General features: G+C 44.2%; 1 protein-coding gene across 1 annotated transcript; it reads left to right on the top strand.

The window, feature by feature from the left end:
• Positions 1-1,545: 1,545 nt before the first annotated feature.
• Positions 1,546-12,971, top strand: BNIP3 (BCL2 interacting protein 3). Its single transcript, XM_072871041.1, has 6 exons — positions 1,546-1,825; positions 4,970-5,153; positions 6,320-6,404; positions 9,699-9,805; positions 9,913-10,062; positions 11,755-12,971. The coding sequence occupies exons 1-6, from the start codon at positions 1,789-1,791 to the stop codon at positions 11,804-11,806; spliced, it is 615 nt and encodes a 204-aa protein (XP_072727142.1). The 5' UTR covers positions 1,546-1,788; the 3' UTR covers positions 11,807-12,971.
• Positions 12,972-13,346: the final 375 nt, after the last annotated feature.

Raw genomic sequence — 13,346 nt, 5'->3', positions numbered from 1 at the left:
GCCTAGCACATGAGGACATGATAAATAAAAGCATAAACATAAGGAATTAAAAATTAAAATTAAAAATTGTATTTTGTTCTGCCAAGGACAAATTTTCCCCAAGTTCCTTAGCAGAACAAAACTGATTTTTAGTCATGCCAATTAAATACAAATTTCTCAGCGGATTTCCTGTGGTCAGGCATAACAGAAGATAATTTAGGCATTGGCGTGCTCGGAAAGGCTGATCTCTGAAGCGGCTCTATGCACGCCATGCCTCACCTCTCACTGCTGCCTGCCTGCCTGCCCGGGAGGAGCGTGGCAGTACCGCAGCCCTCCAGATGTGCCCAGATGTGCAGCTGCAGGTCAGGCCTCTGCACCTCTACCTGTGTGCACAGTGCATGGCTCGTGGACTTGTCTGGAGAGCTGCTCTGGGGTTGTGCTAAGGAAGAAGTACAGATAAGGTCCTACTTAAAGCTCTGTGTTAGTCCCAGGAGGCCTAGGACTGAGGCGTGGAAAAACGGTGTGCTAAGGCTGGACTAAAAGCTGGAGAACTGACCCTGAAAATGTCTTCGTTGGCCAAACCGTTACTCCACTTTGTCCAATAATTCATTGGCTGTATGGAGCATAATGCACATATTAATAAATTCCTGACATTGTCTTTCTGGGAAAGTTGTAGGTTAATACTCCTTGCTATTACAGTAACTCACTGAAAATTTAACAGAAGACTTATTTTACTTGGGCTTCATGAGTGCCTACTGCAGAAAGGCACAAATGAAAAAAATTTCAACCTAGAGAAAATGCCTGCATCCTCTAATTAAGTAAACAACACTTTACCCATCCTCTGGCTAAATAAAATAAAATTTTATGTATTTGTCTGTATAAATTCCCAGCAGTAAATCAGTATCTGCTTTCAAATGGCAACACTAGGCTTTACTAAGTGGTTTCCTATTTGGAGAGCCCTTGCTGTCTGCTGGGATGGCATTACAGCCTTAGTCAACATTAAAAAAGAGAATAAATTCATTATTACCTACTTAAAGGCCCTGCGCCATTAGTTTGAGAGCTGTCAGAGACTGGTTTAGAGGCCAGCACTTGTGCTTCTGCAATCACATGCGGTTTCCCTTGAAGCCCAAGTACCGCTTTCTGTTTGCTCTGCGTCACTTGATGCAAGAAGCACCGTACTCAGGTGCCAAACGCCGGCGGGAAGCAAGCTGCAGGGCACGGGCGGGTACGTGCGTACGGGTCGCGTGAGCGCCGAGTGGGGACGGGGCGGGAAAAGGAGGAATTCTCTGAGGGAGCTACCCTGTTCTTCAGCTCGGGCTCTGCCGGCTGCGGCCGGAGGGCAGCAGGGGACCGCTCCCGTTGCTCCTGGAGGCTTGGGGCATCCTCGGACCCCCAGCTGACCTTCCCCAACGGCTCCCGCCGTGACGGCGGTGAGAGGGCCGGGCCGGGCCGGGGCGGGCCGGGGGGGTGAGGGCCGCGCAGGGAGCGGGGGGGCCGCGAGCGCCGTGAGGGAGCGCGCGACCCGCCCCGCGGTAGTGGCCAATGTGAACGGGGCGGCCGCTGACGTCACGGCGGCTCGGCCGCAGGAGCGGTGGCAGGCAGTGCGTGTCCTGCCGTGGGCAGTGCGTGTGTGTCGTGCGGCGGGCAGTGCGCGTCCTGCCGTGGGCAGTGCGTGTCGTGCGGCGGGCAGTGCGTGTGTGTCCTGTTGGAGGGCAGTGCGTGTCCTGCCGCCGCCGCCGCCGCCACCACCGCAGCACCGGGGCCCGCCGTGTCGCTCCGCCGCGGCGGCAGAGGAGGGGAGGCCGCGCCATGTCGCGGCTCAGCCCGCAGGAGGAGAACTTGCAGGGTAAGGGTCGGCGGCCGCGTCCAGGGGAAGCCGGGCCTGGGGGCGGCGCGGGCGGTGGCGGTGGCCGTGGCGGTGCCCGGCCTCCCTCGCTCGGTGCCCGCCGGCCTGCGCGGCCGCGGGCGCCGCTGCCCTCAGGGGCGGCGCGGCGCTGGGGCGGGCGGTCGGGCCGCCGCCGCCCCGGGCCTGCCTGGAGGCCGGGCGCGGAGGCGAGGCCGGGCGGTGCCTCCTCCGCCGCCGCTGCCGGGGCACGGGCGCTGCGGGGCGGTCGGGTTTCACCTGGCGGCCCGGCCCCGGCCTCCGCCCGGGCGCTGTGCGGAGGGCGAAGCGGCGGGGCAGCGTCTTGCGGCCCTTAAGGCGCCAGAGCGCGCCTGCCTTCGTGTGTTTGAGCATCCCCGAGGGGCTTCCTCGGCGGGCAGGGACGGGGCTGGGGACGCTCGGCTGCCGGCCCCTGCCCGGAGCGGGCCGCTGGGACCTGGCGTGCTGCTCCCCCCGGTACCCCCGCGGGGTAGCGTGTGCCTGGTCAGCCCGTGTGTGGGGCGGGTTTCCCTCCGTTAGTCTGTGACCGTACAGCAACCTGGCAGTAATTGCTCATTAAACCGCCTATAGAGCTTCATAATAACGCGGAGAAATTAAGACTCGGGTGGAAGAACAGGTCAAATTTTAAAAGCCACAATATCTCGGTTGTGTGGCCGAACTACCAAGTACAGCTAGATTAACATAGATCCTAATGAGATTTTGCACTGTGGTAAATATAAATCCTTCCCTGTCAAAAGAAACCATCTATGGACAGTTCGGCATATGCCTTTGAGGAGAGATCAGGGTCAACTGCACGTATCGTGTGTTTAGCAAAAGTCGGAAGCAAATTTACCTTACAAGTGAAAGATCTGTGTGCAACTACATATTAAATTGTGTGATTTACACGGTGATTTCAGCAATTTAAGGAGACATTTTCATCTTTCTGTGGAATTTTACTTTTTTGTTTCCAGTTTTGAAAGCCCTATATTAAGAAACTAAGATTTCCAGAGCTGACTGAGTACCTCTTTTAATACTAGTCTGTACTCCCACAGTATGTATCTGGGGCTGGAACGTCATATAAGATCATTCTCTTCAAAAATCCTTCCCTATGACTCAGTCTGTTCAGTTTGCATTGCCATGTTACACGTGCTCTTATCTGTTTATATTTCCAACGTCATAAAAATACAGGCTCTCTTATCTTTAAATGGTAATGTTACAACACGTTCCTAGTGCACTAGCACAACCTTACTCTCAAGAGTGTCTAAAAGAAAAAAAACAACAACACAGGAAATGTGCAAAACACACGTATTGTGATCCTTCTGTTAGAGTTGTAATCTTCTCTGTGTTTTGTCATCAGTCACCGTGCTGTATCCAGTAAGATTTCAGTAGGTAGTGTTTGTTTGCTGTGTGAATCAGTTATGTTTGCCTGTGGTGCTGATGATTGTTGAAATGTGAGCGTGCCTCAAATAGTACGCATCTTCACAGAAGAAAATAGCTTATGACCATGTATACAAGTCATTGTAGTGCAGCCCACACAGCATGAGGTTGTTCTGCTTTTGTAAGTAGAGGAGCAGAAGCTGAGGTGGGCTGTGCTGAGGAGCAAGGACAGGTAGACTGGGAGCTAGCTGCTACTCTGAAGGTAGCTGGAGCCAGAGCTCCATTTGGACGCTATCTTAATTTAAACTTCAGTGGTTGTGATCATTCTCGGGTAACAACTTAGGCTTTCATAAATTTGGGGGGAAAGAGTAGGGAAAAGTTTGTCTGGGTATAAACACATACCCAGACACGTACCGCATACAGTCACTGGAGGGGAAAAAAACCACAAACCAACCAAACCAGCAAAACAGTTGTGAAGTAAAAGAGGCTATCCAGAAAAGTGTTGCTTCAAAACTCGATAAACCAGTATTATCCCACAAGTGTGAGGTTGTTTACCTGTATGTTTTACATTTACGTTTACCAGTATGTTTCCATTCAAAAGATTTTTGTGGTCATCTGGTTTTTCACAAGAGAGAGATTAATGTTACTAATGCAGATTAAGCAGTTTGGCTTTTTGCTGTTTTCATGCCACTTCTGAACCTTCGGTCTCTTCACAGCCAAAATATCTTTCTTCATTTGATGTTTCTTTTTCACGCTAGATCTCTGCATTGGCTTCTCCCCTTCTGCATACCTTTAAAACTGCTCCTTTATCCCTTCTGCTGTTCTCGTGAACGTGGCTTACTTCCTGAGCTCTGCCCCAGCCTCTCTTCCTCTAGAGCAGGAACGGCCCAAACACCCCTGTCTGGGTCTCTCCCTTTCCTTGCTTATGCCTCAGACATCCTTTCTGCTGTGCTCACCAGAATTCGGGGAGTTTCACCTGCCCTCTTTCTCCTGTACTTACTGTCACATTTCCTGTAAACTGTTCTAGGATGGGCCCAATACATCTATCTACTTCTACTGTTGCTTACACACATAAACGTGTTACATAGGTAAATTCCACTGACATTTATATAATTCAAATATTATCTGTCCCTTGAGCTGATTTATAAATGAGACAACAGATACAGCTCCTTTTGTGCGTTGGTTACTGCTAGCCCAGAAGAGAGTTGTTATTCAGCACACTCTTAAAAAAACAAAGCAACATGTGACTGTCGGTGTTAAATATACTGCAAGTAGCAAACACATGATCTAGTCGTTGCCTCATATCCTCTGTTGCTTAACAGTAACACCTAAAAGTGCTTACTGAGAAAGGCTAAACAAAACACAGTTACTGGTTTCTTGAGCCTGAATTATTTTCAATAAAAGAATAAATAAACTTTGGCAGAGAAAGTCCTTGACTATTTTATTTGGCTACCACCTATGTTGAACAAAAAACCTAATTATATCCTGAAATAAAAGATCTTCAGCTGCAGAAGGAGACACAATGTACTGACCAGCTTCTCTTCAGTTCTGTGAGACTTTCCAGCTCGCCAACAAAAGCGCCCCCGCATTTTGGCTTTTCATCATGTTTGTTAGCCGAGGTGTCAATGCTAGTACTCCTGCGTGTCATACTGTAATGTCACGCTGGGGAGGATCAACAGTCTCATATTTTACGTGCCTTTTATGCAAAACCACTTGGTTTATTCTGGTTCTGCTTTCAATTCTGCCAAGCAGGTTCCTGGGTAGAACTCCACTTCAGCAGTAATGGAAGTGGCAGTGGAAACACTGTCACTCCGACGAGCCAAGAACAAGTACCTGCCTCTATTTCCATTCACAATGGTGACATGGAGAAGATACTCCTTGATGCTCAACATGAATCTGGAAGAAGCAGTTCAAGAGAAAGTTCACATTGCGACAGGTAAACAAAATGCTTTATTGTAAGCAAAGTAAAGGTCGCTATTACACAAAGCCATTTTTATGCACAAGAGGCAAAGACAAATACAGAAATGCTTAATACGTGTGTGTCTATACATATGCATGTGCATATACACACATGCAGAGAGGAAGAGATAGGAAAATTTCATATTTAAAAGGTTAGTATTTAAATACTAGAGTCATGCTTGGGTAGAAACCTGTCTTGAAACCAGAAAGAAGTTATAGGGGAGAGGACTCTAGAAGAGTTCTTACATCTCATGAAGATGCCTTTTTGGGGTTGTGGTGTATCCTGATAAAGAAGTCCAGCAGCAGCAGCTGAACTTCCCACGGGTGTGCTGCTTGTGTGCAGGCAGTTCTAGTAAACAGTTCTAGTAAATAAAATACTCCGGAGCCGTGTGTGGCTGTCGTTCTGAAGGATCAGTCCTTGTGTAAGCAGTGTCAGTGCTGTTCTCGGGAGCATATAGCGCTACTAACACTGCTGCCTGGAACACGAATGTCAGAGAAGGGTGGTAAAAACCAACTTGTGTTTTGTAATGCAGTACATCCATTAATAGTTCGTAGGTAATTGCTAAAGAATTGTCCTATATCTAGTTTACAAAACATAACAGATTTCTAGGAGTATAACACAACAAAACAACTTACATCTGATGTAAATTGTCAGTCAGTGAAATAATTCATTTATTTGATTTTTGATAGGCTGTGAAGTCTGCAGTCTGAAGTTTATTTAAAAAAAAAAAAGGAACTAGAGGACTCAAAATGGGCACTAGGATACACAACTTCCTAGCCTTATCTGGCTAGTTTGACTTCAAACCAAACCCCACTTTTATTCATCATTTGCTGCCCATTGTTATTTAGTAAGTAACATGGGCCAAATCATACAGCCTCACAGGCATATCTCTGCACTGCTGAAAAACAGCTCTGTACAGCCACCTTCTTGGCAGATTGTTAGAAAATGGAAGATGAATTGAATACGATGGCTGGATTATATCACCCATTGGCAGATTAATCTCTCAAGTTATGGTCAGGGCACTATAGCTCTTTGGGAGAGCTGTGCATATAAGCTTCATTGACTAGCTTTTAGTTCATACCATAAACAATGTCATAAAAAAATTAATGAGTTCTTTCTTACTTGTGTTTCTCTTTATCAAGCCCTCCTCGTTCCCAGACACCTCAGGACAGTCACAGAGCTTTGGAAATAGAGAGTCACAGCAGTGGAGAAAAGAACAGCTTTCAGGTAAAAATCTCATCTTGCTTTGGGAGAAAGAATTTCTTACTCTCATTGTTTGAAAATCAGCATTAGGAAGTAAGAGGTGAAGCTGCTTAGTAAATAACTTAGTAACTTAGAATAATCTTTGCAGAATCAGGCTTTGTGTATCTGATTTGCATGGATTTTTTTTTTTTTTTTTTAAATCTGTAACCTGAGATTTGTCAGAAGGATTGAAGTGCCCTAATCTATTGTCTTTCAAAATGGCTGGGTTCTCAAATGTTTTTTTCCGGCCACAAGTTGAAAAGGCCAACCTTCAGATCCTACAAGTAGCTTTTAGGAAAAAAGATAATCCAGAAGATAACCAGAAGAGAGCTGGAGTCAGCCTCCTTGCTAAGCCTCCAACTTCTGGAGATCCTGAGATGTATTCTCTCTCATGGTTTCTCTTTTCCTGTGAAGTGGGCATTATTCTTCTCTACCCAATAGGTTGCTTGTGAGTAGAGATTGTGAGTAGAGATTGTGACAAGTCTAACAGATTGTCTCACAATCGGATTTTACATTAAGATGTATAGGAAACGCATCAACAGGGTGGGTATATATATGGCTATATAGGTGACCATTAATGTTCTGTGGGCAGCTTACCATGCTGAAGTGTCCTCTTTCCCCTTTGACTGTCAACTTGGTACATTTCATGCACCCCCACAACAAAATTTTATTTAAATGCACTACCACCGGTGCATTATGAATTTAAAAAGTGAATTTGACATCAGCAGGAATTTCCAGAGTCACTTAAACGTGACAGCCAATAACATACATTTTCAAAGCACTGCCATAGCTTTATGATTCCATTTCATTTTAACAACTAGTACTTAGCATTTCTACATGCTGCTTTGAAAAACTCACTGCTACTTCTCATTTCATTTTGTACATTTGTTTACATACTTGCAAAGAAAATTAGTAAATACATTTGAGAAAAGAGTGGGGAAAAAAGGATACTGTATATTAACCATGTTTTATCAATATATAGCTTATTGCATGATGACAGGCTAAAATCTTAAGTCTGCACTGTAATTAGATACTAGTTTAATATGAAGAATATTACTTATAAAATATTTTGAGGAGTGAAGTATTAAAAGTATTTAAGTAAATTTCTCTGCTCTTCCAAAGACTCGCTGTGTTATCTTGGGTAAGTCACTCTCCCTGCACTGTTTACATACAAAGAGATACTGTTTTCTCATTAAACTGAAGGATATTCCCTGCCTGTGACTAATTCTTACAGGGTTAGCAGTTAGCAATTAGAAATGAAGATTATATTTCACTTGGGGCCTCAGCATGAAAAGAAGTAGCGATGTATGATAAACTGGAAAAAGTTACCAGCACTAACAGTCACTCATGCTCTAACATGCAATGTTATTTCTTTAATTCTAGTAAGAACTCGGGACCCTTGCATTTTACTTTAAAAAACCTGATTTTTTCCATCACTGCCCTTTTGCAATGACTATTGTGTATCATCTGTAGCTGAGTGTTATCATCGCAGCGTCTCCTTGATTTCCTTGACTGTCTGTGTTAGTTAATAGATTATCTTTTTCTACCTCGTGTTATGAACTTTTTAAATCAAAGTCTATGTGTTCACTGTTTGTACAATATTTAACCTTGTGCGCTGCAGCTTCATACAATTTCTAAATTACACAGCTGTGCCAATAGCACAGATTTTATCAGTTCTCAAAATTACATGAAATGTGCTTGGTCCCATTGCCTCTTCCTTTATCTGAAACTCTCCCTATCATATCTACATCTCGTACAGGAATCCAGCTGAATGAATTACCACCTTTAGGTTAGCTAAATACATTACTGGAAATTAATTATTTTAATTTTGTATTTCCAGAAAACCCTTCATATGTTTAAAGATCATTATTTAGACTTTGAGAACAAATAATCAAAAGTTAGAAAAACATCAGAATTAAAGTTGTCTGGACAATTTTATTTCCATTGTTAAGCGTGTATGTGTGCATATATAGCTATTTTAATGCTATGATCAGATACTGTGTTTATCACAAGACCTTCGCTCCATTTAATGCACATGTGTTAAGCAAGAAGCGATATTCTTATTCAGCATTTATGCTGTAATTCACTTGAAAACAAAGCCACTGTTTGTTTGGGTTGGGTTTTTTTTGCACAAATGCATGCAGATAGACCTGGGCTCACTTCACTTGTATTCCCAACTGTCATGGTTTCACCCCAGCTGGCGACTCAGCCCCACCCAGCCGCTCGCTCACTCCCCCCTGGTGGGATGGGGGAGAGAATTGGAAGCAAAAAACTGAGAAAACTCAAGGGTTGAGATAAGGACAGTTTAATAGGGAAAGCAAAAGCCACTCACGCAAGCAAAGCAAAGCAAGGAATTCCTTCACTCCTTCCCATGGGCAGGCAGGTGTTCAGCCATCTCCAGGAAAGCAGGGCTCCGTCACGCCTAACGGGGACTTGGGAAGACAAACGCCATCGCTCCGAATGTGCCCCCCTTCCTCCTTCTTCCCCCGCTTTATATACTGAGCATGACGCCGTATGGTATGGGATAGCCCTTGGGTCATTGGGGTCAGCTGTCCCAGCCGTGTCCCCTCCCAGCACCTTGTGCCCCCCAGCCACTCGCTGGTGGGGTGGGGTGAGGAGCAGAACAGGCCTTGACTGTGTGCAAGCACTGCTCAGCAGGAATGAAACCATCCCTGGGTTACCAACACTGTTTTCAGCACAAATCCAAAACACAGCCCCATCCCAGCTACTGTGAAGAAAATGAACTCTAGCCCAGACGAAACCAGCACACCAATACCGGCCCAAAAGCCAGGTAGCTTTATGAGACAAGGATTAGTTTCACTTGGCTTGTATTCACTTGATCAAGGATCATCAGGTAAGTATGATATCTGTCCAGTTTTGAATACAGGCAAAAAGTTTCTTCTGCCAAATGTCAGTCAGACGTGTGAACAGGAGATATTTTCCGATCCAGTATGTAAGGATTAAATGCAGGGCTCTGGCATTTTACTTCCAGGGTAGTCTTTACGTAAGCAAATATGGGATACGGATATGGGATATGGTCTTTTCCATTCACAACCTGCTCTGAAGACAGATCACCCTCCTCCCCCTGTCTTTATCTGGGATCTAAATACTTCAATAGGAGTGATACGGAGAGTCCACAGGGGGAAGAGATGGGAGAGGTGAGCTTCAGAGGTAGTCTAGCATATGGTCTTAGATGCAGAACAGGAGCTTTGTTTTGCAGTACTAACTTCCTACCTACCATAGTCCTGAGTACTGTTTGATAATGGCTCTTTGTTTTAGTCTGAAGAAGATTTTCTTGAAAGGAGGAAAGAAGTAGAAAGGCTCCTGAAGAAGAATGCAGATTGGATATGGGATTGGTCCAGCAGGCCGGAGAACATCCCGCCAAAGTGAGTGCTGTCAGTGTTTCTGGATGAACTTGGATGCAGCTTTTACTTCCACAAGTCTAAATACATGTCTGGTAATGCTGCGACTGTGTTTTCTTCCTCAAAACTAGGGAATTCCTTTTTAAACATCCCAGGCGCACAGCTACTCTGAGCATGAGAAATACCAGTGTAATGAAGAAAGGGGGGATATTCTCAGCGGAATTTTTGAAGGTTTTTCTTCCATCTCTGCTTCTTTCTCATTTGCTTGCCATTGGACTAGGGTAAGTTTAAATTAAAAAAAAAAAAAGGTAGATATTTTACCTTTTTTCTCCAAGGCCTAATTCTGACTCCCAATTCCCTCTTTGTCTGAAAGATGAGTAATACACTTTTCCCCACAGAAGGGGGCAGGTAGTTGTTCAGGAAGTGCTTTCTACTTGTCTGCTTGGGGTGTTGCTGAATGGATCAAGTTTTCCTTTTCTGCTTTTCTCACTAGTTGAGAATTTTTCAAAATAATTAAGGGGCAATGAAATTAGGAGTTATATATATGTACTACAGGTATACTTACACAATACTTGGTTCCATTGGAGATACGACTTTTAATCTCACAACTAATTGCAAAGGAAAAAGATATTATTTAATATATTTTAAAATTCCACTCACACCTGGGAGGGAGAGGGGACAGCAAACAAAACAGGAATTGGTTTTCTTTAGATGATTTAGGGGTTAGATGATCCTTCTTTAAGAACAGCTCTTCAGAAACAGTCAGGATCAGAGTTTGCCTGTGCCTAAGCATGGCAGGTTCCTTGATATCAGCCAAGGACGCTGGGAATCTGGGCACGTCTGGCCGCTCTCCCATCACAGTACGCTGTGCCACATGGGAGGGCTTAGGGGAGAAGTTGGACACATTCTGGGGTGACACCTCTTTTCCAAGGAACCTGCCATTAGCTCTGCTCCTGCTCTTCCTCTGCTCACTCCCTTGCATGAATCCTGAGCCTTACCAAGGCTACGAAAGCTGAGAGCGAGGGGATGCAAGAGACTGGCGGGAGGAGGAGGAGGAGGACTCTGCGCAGCTGCAGGAACTGGAAGGAGGGACAGCCCAAATCTTCTGTGGTCCTTGCGGTATGCAGCATTTTGGATGCATGAAGGCACAGGTTATCTTCCTGTACAAAATAATACTGTAAAAGTAACATGAAACCAATTTAACTCCTTCCAAAATTAAAATGAGTAACTGTACAAGATAGAATAAAAGCATAATGGAATCTTCCTTTCAAAATAAACACAAGTTTGGTGATGTAAGTACTGACTTTCTTCCCGGTCACTTCCACCACTGCTGCAAATTTGCATCATTCCTGTTCTGTAGTGAGTGAGTAACAAAGTCACATCTTCAGAAAGTGCTTAATGTAGTATCAGTAAAATAGTTTACACTTCAAAATACTGATTTCTTTAAGCTACAAGAAGTACGTGAATAGAAGATGCAATGTAGGGCAGCTGTGAAAGCATACCACGCTGGGAAATAACGACCAGAGAAATAGTAAGAAGTACATGAAGATGACAGTAAAACGAGACGTTTACAAATTTCAGAGGTATTTAGCAAATGGAAAAACTTGAGATAACAAAAGGAAAAAGGTAATAAAACATCTGACTTCGAGACATCTGACCCTCGTTAGCTCTTGCTAACCCCGTACTTGTCTCTGACTCTCACGTTCCTGAAGCTGAACGGCTTGCACAGAATTACTCAGTCTTGGAACTCGGGGAGCGTTATTGGAGAAGGGTATGCGCACAGTCACTAGCAACTGAAAACTGAGTTTCACAGTAGTCGCTTGATTTGCCTGCTCAATTATAGCTGGTACTGCTGCTCCTGCTGGAAATTACCTGACTAGTAACCCGATTGATGGGAAAGAGTTCCTTACGTGCGGTACATTCTTTGTGAAATGGAACGCAGCACTCGCTGACCATATGTTCTTGATCCTCAGGGTCTACATTGGAAGACGCCTTACGACCACGGCTTCAAGCAGTACGTTCTAAAGGCACCCGAAATAAATCTAGTTTCAAAGCAAATACTCATCTGTGAATACAGGAGGTGAACAGCAGAAACGCCTGAGCTAGCGACGACTACCTGATCAGTGTGTACTTGTTCTGTAAATGTTGTGTTCCTCGTTTAGTAAGAATGGGAAAAGAGACACTAAAGCGACTGTATTGTCCATAGTCTTCTGGATCAATTCATAGAGCTTGTTTCAGACGCATTAACAGCTGTTCTGTTGCTTTGTAGTGAAGTACCTTGGAAAATTAAATGAACGTGATGCTTAAGAACAATCCTAGCTTTACTACAGCAATTGTGATTCAGCTTAGGCATTCATCTAAACTGCTGTTTCTTTGTACTTCATAGATGTGAATATTCGTCACTGCTGCTGTAATCATGACAATGAGGGATTAGCCCAAAACAACGTGTGGCCTTATGTATCATATATGGGAATTCAGAGCAGTTTTTACCTCACTCGAGGCAGTTTCTTCCTTACGTAGATTTTGCTGAGCTCTCTTTCATGTTTGTGTGAGATGTGAAATGTTGAGAGATGCTGGAAGAAACTAGCATTGGAGTGAAACTTCCCTCCGTTTTTACTAGTTCAGAGTGTGATGCACAACAGGCTGAATTAAAATTTGGACTGCAGTGCCTGATAAACAGCTGCTTTTGCAAAAGCATTTATTTAACTCCCCAATCAATAGAAGTTCCTTCTGTTGTATCTGCTTGCAGACTATTGCTTCTCAGTCTTTTTATCTGTAAAATAATAAATTTGCATCTTCTCTTTGCCTCATCCTTGTATAGATTTAAAAAAGGGTTGCTTGCTTATTTGTTTTTACTAATGGAATGCCTTTTCATTCAGCGATTTTACCTTATTTAATGAGAAGAAATGAATGTTTGCCAAAATCCCATGTTTTATATATTTAAATAAAAAGGTTCCTTGTGGATTTAGAGTTTTCTCATTCCTTTTTCTCTAATGATTGTTGAAAGTGGCTGACAAGGCTCTTTCTTTGTCTTTAACTTGCATAACTGACAAATAAATAAGAAGTTTCCATGGAAAACAACTTCAGTGCTTATTCTTAAACTTGGATCTGGCTAAGCTGTCAGGAGAAGTCGCTCAGTAAGCAGATACATATTCTACCTTGTACCGTCGTTGCCATTTCAAAATAAATTTGCTTTCTGCTTTATGTTTGTCCTTATTTAGCAGCGCTGACTCCTTCTGTGCTTGAAATGGACCCTGTGAAAAGGCGGTTAGTGGGCACGCCGTGACACCGTGCGTCACGTGTCCTGCCATCACGTGCCACCACCGTGGCGGGGGACAGGTTGCCGCTGCGCCGGCTGGCGCATGTCTGTCCTTTTCCAGGGGAATAAATCATTCCTTGTCACTGTATGAATTATCACCCACCTTTTACAGGAGGTCCAGGATCTGTTTGGGTTTTTTACTCTATGGCAATAAACAGTGGATTTATAGAATTGTTTTAATTTCTGAATAGTACTTTTCATACGTGAAATTGGACATGGCTTTGGGTTTTTTTTTAACCTGACTAC

The sequence above is a fragment of the Ciconia boyciana genome, chromosome 8 (genome assembly GCF_034638445.1).
Source record: "Ciconia boyciana chromosome 8, ASM3463844v1, whole genome shotgun sequence".
In the NCBI taxonomy this organism is placed as follows: Eukaryota; Metazoa; Chordata; class Aves; order Ciconiiformes; family Ciconiidae; genus Ciconia; species Ciconia boyciana.
The sequence above is the reverse complement of the archived record's forward strand: the minus strand, read 5'-3'. Positions and strand labels throughout refer to the sequence as shown.